The sequence below is a fragment of the Talpa occidentalis genome, unplaced genomic scaffold (assembly GCF_014898055.3).
Source record: "Talpa occidentalis isolate TD23 unplaced genomic scaffold, MPIMG_talOcc4v2.1 talOcc4.13, whole genome shotgun sequence".
In the NCBI taxonomy this organism is placed as follows: domain Eukaryota; kingdom Metazoa; phylum Chordata; class Mammalia; order Eulipotyphla; family Talpidae; genus Talpa; species Talpa occidentalis.
The window spans coordinates 55858724-55865802 of record NW_023601322.1 but is presented as its reverse complement, the minus strand read 5'-3'; the positions used below and the strand labels follow the sequence as shown (position 1 = coordinate 55865802).

The 7079-nt window shown below is 37.4% G+C and overlaps 1 protein-coding gene across 1 annotated transcript; it reads left to right on the top strand.

The window, feature by feature from the left end:
* Nucleotides 1-4212: 4212 nt before the first annotated feature.
* LOC119242856 (olfactory receptor 2L13-like) lies at nt 4213-5151 on the top strand. Its single transcript, XM_037508305.1, has one exon. The coding sequence runs from the start codon at nt 4213-4215 to the stop codon at nt 5149-5151; it is 939 nt and encodes a 312-aa protein (XP_037364202.1).
* The last annotated feature ends 1928 nt before the right edge of the window (nt 5152-7079 follow it).

Here is a 7079-nt window from a genome sequence, read left to right as displayed (position 1 = left end):
TTGTCTGGTGGCTAGACTGTTCTTCTGAATACAAATGTTTGCTTTATTGCCCTGTATGAGGAGACAAATCTACACATCGATGTAACAGTTGAGTAGATTAAATTCTTCATAGATCCATTGTATCATATGCTAAAAAGAGAAGAGTTTTGTGTTTTTTTTTTTTTAATAGAGGCATGTTTTTATTTATTTAGTTATTTGTTTGTTTGTTTTGTTTATACATGCACTGGGTACAGTCAGAAGCGCGGGAGGGTGAGAGAATTCACCAGAGCCAGAGCGGGGAGCAGAGCAGGCAGAAGGACCAAAGCACACTGCTGAGGGGAGCAGCGGGCAGCAGGAGAGGTCTGCGCGCCATGTGGGACCCTCCTCCAGTGGCCGGGAGCAGCCGGGGATCGAACCGGCGCCGCAGAGGCCGCGGGCAGCTTCGCAACCCAGCGCTCAACCGCTGTGCCACCAGGGAGTCCCAAGAGAAGAGTTTTATATAACAAAATTTACTACAATCAGCAACATTTTCAAATTTATTAGACAATAAGCAGAATATTGTCCATGATAATAATTCTTCTATTATGTAGCTGAGGTCTAGAAGTAGCTCTGACACTTACTTTAATTTCTAACTTACGAAATGAGAAGAGTTCAATAAGCATTACCTGACTGTCTACACAGAATGTATTGAAATAATACAGTACAATCCTTCATCAGGAATCAATAGCATCGACTGGTTTGATTGCTTTTCTATAATTAAGTGAACATCTACATGATCTCTACATAAGCAGAGTCAACTGTAATGACCAAGTCTTGGTCCCCATGGATTTGGACATTAGGGATCAATTACAGGAGAAAGAGGACATTGTAAGGCTTGATAGCTTATGTTTATATAAATTAAATGTAGTAACTCATCTTTTTGTCTTCCAGTAGCAAATTGAGAGAATGAGATTTAAAATATTTAAATCTGGAAAAAGCAGTAAGAGAGTTGTTTCAGCAAAAAAAAAATACATAGGCAAGTAGATAAGTTATACACTAGAAATTCAAAAAATCCTAATGCCTAGACATTAAATATGGTCTTAAATTTTATGTTTTATGAGCAGAAAGAGCAGTGAGGAATGGATGTTATACAAAATTATTTGATATTTCCCTCTCATAAATTTTAGAAGATAAAAAAGAGTTTCTCATATCAGAAAGAGAGTTCTGCTTTGACAGAATCAATGGTTCTGTGACAAGTTCTTGCAGCAACTCTGGCAAGACAATGTCAGCCACATTTTTTACCTAAAGATTTTAGGCACAAATTATGTCATTGTAAACCTACTTTGTTTTCAAACATATGAACTGAAGAACAGTGGACAAGGTAAGTCATAATAATACTAGTGCATCAAGTTGATTTGTGTTAGCTCTAACTCATGTAGAGACCTTGGAGATGATGTTTCCAAATCTTAGGAGACTATGTTCTGCTACTCAAAGAATAGGCACTTGTAGATCTAGTTGGAAAGGCCAAAAGTGAATATAAAAGGCCAAAAAAGAGAGAGAAGGATTATATGAACCTGTTACAAGTGTTTCAAGTGCAGACCTTGATTTGTGTGTGACCTTAATTAAGACACTTAATTTCTCTGGAGCTGAGGTCTTCCAATGGTTTAGGTAAAATGAACAAAGGATTTTAATGCCTACTGACAACCTGTTATGTGCTGAGCACAAAATTCTTAATTCCCTCTTCGCAGCCATCCCAGATAGGTGGCTGGAGTTCAGAGAAACAATTTCTTACTGGCCTTGGGCTGATTATCTGTAAGACTATTTAAAGTGCACTTTATATTGTAAATTTAGCAAAATAAATTTAGGACAGTGAGCTTGTTAATGTCCATAAAATCCTATATAAATATAGGTGCTAGGAGTTGTTTTTAATGATACAAATGTCAACAATATGCTTCTTAATATGCTCAAAGGAGACAAAAATATGGATACAACATGTGGTCACAGTAAAAAAAAAAAAAATTCTATTTAATGTGAGAAAGAATAAGTTATCATACTTAACAAAGAAATACAAAGACCAGAAATGGAAATAAATCTTGAGATCCTTGGCCCATGCTCTGAAAACTGGGTTTTTAGAGATTTTACAAGGATCCTACCCTACCCCTAGCTATAAGCCGTTTTTCAATTTGGCAATAAAAATTATTGCTGTAAATATCATCAATATTTATGATACTCTGAACATTAATTTATACAGAAATGAATACAGAAGAGCATACAAATATGTCTCTTGTAATTGTGGCATACATAAACTGGGAGTTGGTACTCTTTGTTCAGTGCTTGCTACTGGAAAATCCATTCCCAATAGTGTTATTTATGTTCTCCCCCTTATTTTAAACCTATATTAAACCAAAAAATGAGGAACATACATAGCAAGGCCAAATATACTAAAAAATGAATCTTTAGCTGAATCGGTTACATTTCATCAAATAAATTATTATATTGAATTTGCTATAAAGCAAAACCTTGTTCATTTCTTCAGACAAATAAAATGTTAATACAATAGTATGATAGTCACTGTGTGATGCAGTGGAAGAATAACATTTCATCATTACCTTGCCTTTGAATGGGTGAAATAATGACCTGATTAGCACTGATCTAAATATTTTCTGTTTTAAAACCATGAAATCACCAGCATAAAAGGAAAAACCCAAGTGAGAGGTGAGGGAAACAGATGGAACAAATACAATATATGCAGCCAATGTGTGATGCTCTTATATCAGAACTATGGCAAAGGTCAGCATAGGTCAGAATAGTGAATGATAGACACCTTGCCATCACGGCCATGAGTCATGACAAGACATAATCATTTATTGAACTTAATTCTCACGAAAAACATCAACATCAAATGTGTACAGAATTCATAATCAGTGACATTTGTCATGTGCAATTCAACTACAAGAGAAAAGAACAAGTCACTGATCACCTGTTCATTGTGATTCTGGTCTCTGTAGGTCATCAGTAAATGGAAACATCATAATGGAATATAACATCTTCACAGCATATTTTATAATTAGGGAGGCTCCGAATGAAAACAGTGATTTTGTGGTGTGGACACCTTTTTTGGAAATGCAAAAAGTAATGACAACTATGACAGGCATGGGAAAAAAAATATCAGATTTAAAGCCAGTTGAGAACCATCTGAACTGAAATAGAGTCACTTAAAAAGGGAAGGGATAATTAATACAGGACTTAGAATTATACAAAAAGATTTAGAGTTATATGTGCCAGTTGTTCTTTCATATGCTGAGTTAAATTCATCTCCAAGGAGTAGTCAACCATTTCTTTGTTTTTGTTTTTTTTTTTTTTTTTAAAAATTTATTTATTTATTTATTTTATACAAGCATTGGGTACAGTCAGAAGTGAGGGAGGGTGAGAGAATTCACCAGAGTCAGAGCGGAGAGTAGAGCAGGCAGACTGATGCTGGGGCAGGAGGGGTCTGCGCACCATTGGCCAGGGAGCAGCCAGGGAGCAGCCAGGGAGCAGCCTGGGAGCTAATCGGCGCTGCAGAGGCTGCAGGCAGCTTCACAACCCAGCACTCAACCTCTATGCCACCAGGGAGGCCCCAACCATTTCTTTGACTTGACAAATCAAGAGCTTTGTTCCTGAGAATGAGTTATCTAAAGGAGAAATGCTTCAGTGATCTTGTTAACTGTGCTGGCTATGATACTAGGTTTTCTACTAAAAATTCAATTTCAGGGCCTCCCCGGTGGCGCAGCGGTTGCGCGCTGGGCTGAGAAGCTGCCCACAGCCTTTGCAGCGCCAGTTCGATACCAGCCCGGCCTGCGAAGATCCCACATGGCGTGCAGTCATCTCCTGCTGCGCCCACTGCTCCCCTTAGCAGTGTATTTCATCAGTCTGCCTGTTCTGCTCCCGTTCTGGCTCTGGTGAATTCTCTCACCCTCCTGCGCTTCTGACTGTACCCAGTGCTTGAATAAATAGATAAATAGATAAATAGATAGATAAATAAATATTTTTTAAAGAATTCAATTTCAAAGCTGCTACTGTAAAAAACTTGAAAAACAGCAATTAGCTATTGAATAAGACACACTGAAAGTCGTCATATGCAATGAAAAGCAATTCATTATAACTTACATTAATAAATTCAGAACTCCTTTTTATACAATAGCTTTGTTCATTACATGTTCTGGACTTTTTTTTTTTTTTCTTTAAAGGAAGGTAAACAAGCAGTAAGTTTTCATGGAGACATGGAATCACACTTCCAATGATTTCATTTTGCTGGGTTTGTTTCCCACAAATCGAACTGGCTTGTTTCTCTTACTCCTTATCATCTTCATATTCTTTCTTGGCTCAATGGGAAACTCAACCATGATTCACCTCATACGCGTGGATCCCCGGCTCCACACTCCAATGTACATTCTCCTCAGCCAGCTCTCCCTCATGGATCTGATCTCTCTTTCCAGCACCGTCCCCAAAATGATGTTCAACTTCTTCTCAGGTCAGAAAGGCATCTCGTTCCTGGGATGTGGATTCCAGTGCTTCTTCTTTGCAACTATGGCATGTTCTGAAGGTTTACTCCTTTGCTCCATGGCCTATGACCGGTATGTGGCCATCTGCCACCCCCTTCATTATCCCCTCCGCATGAGTAAAAGGATGTGTGTGAAGATGATTATAGGATCTTGGATCTTGGGGTCCATCAATTCCTTTGCACACACTGTCTATACCCTGCATATCCCTTACTGCCAGTCCAGGGCCATTGATCACTTCTTTTGTGATATCCCAGCCATGATGACTCTGGCTTGCATGGACACCTGGGTCTATGAGTACCTGGTTTTTGTGAGTACATGTCTGTTTCTCCTCATTCCTTTCCTTGTAATCACAGCTTCCTATGGTCGGGTGCTTTTTGCTATCTACCATATGCGCTCCAAAGAGGGAAGAAAGAAGGCCTTTGCCACCTGTTCAACACATTTAACTGTGGTGACATTTTACTATACACCTTTTGTCTATACTTATCTCAGGCCTAAGAATCTCCGCTCCCCAGCAGAAGATAAGAAGCTGGCAGTTGTCTATGCCATTCTGACCCCCATGCTCAATCCCATTATCTACAGTCTGAGAAATAAGGAAGTCCTTGGGGCCATGACAAGAGCATTTCCAATATTATTCTCCAAGAAGGAATAATCATAGTTGTTCTCATTCATTTATTTCCCCCTTTCTGTGTTAATTAGAACATCTTAGAACATCACTAACAGAAATGCAATGTGAGTCACATATGTAATTTAAAAGTTTCTAGTAGCCATAGTCAAAAAGGGAAATTGCTCTAGGGCCACCCCTGGTGGCACAGCGGTTGAGTGCTGGGCTGTGAAACTGCCGGCAGCCTCTGCAGTGCCTGTTTGATCCCTGGCCCCCAGCGAGTGTCCCACATGGCGCACAGACCTCTCCTGCCTTGCCTGCTGCTCCCCTCAGCAGTGTACTTCATCAGTCTGCCTGTTCTGTCCCCCACTCTGGCTCTGGTAAATTCTCTCACCCTCCTGTGCTTCTGACTGTACCCAGTGTTTGTATAAATAAATAAATCTTTAAAAAAAAAGGCAAAATTTCTCTAAATATATTCAATTAATGAAAAACAATGTTATACTCAAACTAAAGGAATTATATATTATTATATGCAGTAGGATATATGGCATATATTTGTACATATATTACTATTATCATTATAATCATATAAATTAACATTAGTTTAATCATATATCTTTTCATCATTATACTATTTTATTGAAATGGTAATGGTTTCCAACATCATATATAGGTCTATACCTGTTTAGATGTGTGTTACAATACCACAATTACCACCAAAATACCATAGTCCTCCATAATAGTCAATGGGGTTCCCTCCACTTTTTGTTCTCAAGTCTAATCTGCTCCCTTTTGCTGCCTTGTTTTATATTCCAGTCTAGGGGTTTCATTAGTTTGGCTTTCTCTATAATCCACATATACTTGGCAACATCTGGTATTTATCTTTTCTCCTTCTTAAATTATTTCCTTTAGCTTTTATCAATTTCAGGTCCATCCATGATGTGGCAAAGCAAGAATTTATCTTACCTTTCATAAAGCTGACTAGTTTCCATTGTGAATAGATAGTTATAGATGTTATAGATATAGATATAGACATTTATATGGATATGAATAAGGATATGGATTTATGCCACACCTTCTTAATCTGCTCATCTTTCATTGGGCTCCATTGTTGTATTTATAATTTATTGTATAGTGTTGCAATGAACATAGGAATGCACATATCTCTTCAAATTATTATAATTTTTAATTATTTGAGTAGATACTTAGAACTGTAAATGCTAGATTATATGATAAATCTATTTTTAATATTTTGAGAATCAGCTATACAGTTTTCACAGGGAATGAACCAGTCTACATCCCCAACAACAATTTACAAGGATTCATTCCTCACATCCTCGACAGCAGCTGTTTTTTTCTGGTCTTTTTGATAGGGTCTGTTCTCACAGCAATCGATTGATTTGACTTTTCCTAGTGATAAGTGATATAGGAATTCCCTCATATGTTTGATGATCCCCGCCATATGTCTTCTTTGGACAAGTGTACTTTCAGCTCTTTCTTCTTTGTTTTCTTTTTGTTGAGTTAAATGCATTATTTTAAGATCTGTGATATGAGTTCTTTGTCATATATATGGGGTGAAAATATTTTCTCCCATTCAGTAGGGTAATTATTTTTTTTTTATTAATGGTAGTTTCTTTTGCTGTGCAGAAGGTTTTTCGTTAGATGTAATCCCACTCATGTTTACATTCTCTTTTGTTTCTCTTACTGTTAGCGATTAATACACAAAGATATCACTGAAGCCTGTGCCATAACGTGTTTTGTCTAAGTTTTCTGTTATACATTTTATATTTTCAGGACTTAAATACAAGTCTCATCCATTTTTATTTAAATTTTGGGCAGTGTGCTTAATTCTCATATCTCAATATAATCTTGCAAATAAGCTTGATTTTTTCACATGAGGTAATCTAGGTTTGGTGGTCTTATATGTGATTCCCAAAACACAACACAATTAGCTTGAAGTTGAAGATAGGGGGCCT

Coding starts and splice junctions, on each gene's coding strand:
- LOC119242856 (XM_037508305.1), top strand. CDS start 4,213: ATGGAGACATGGAATCACACTTCCAATGATTTCATTTTGCTGGGTTTG.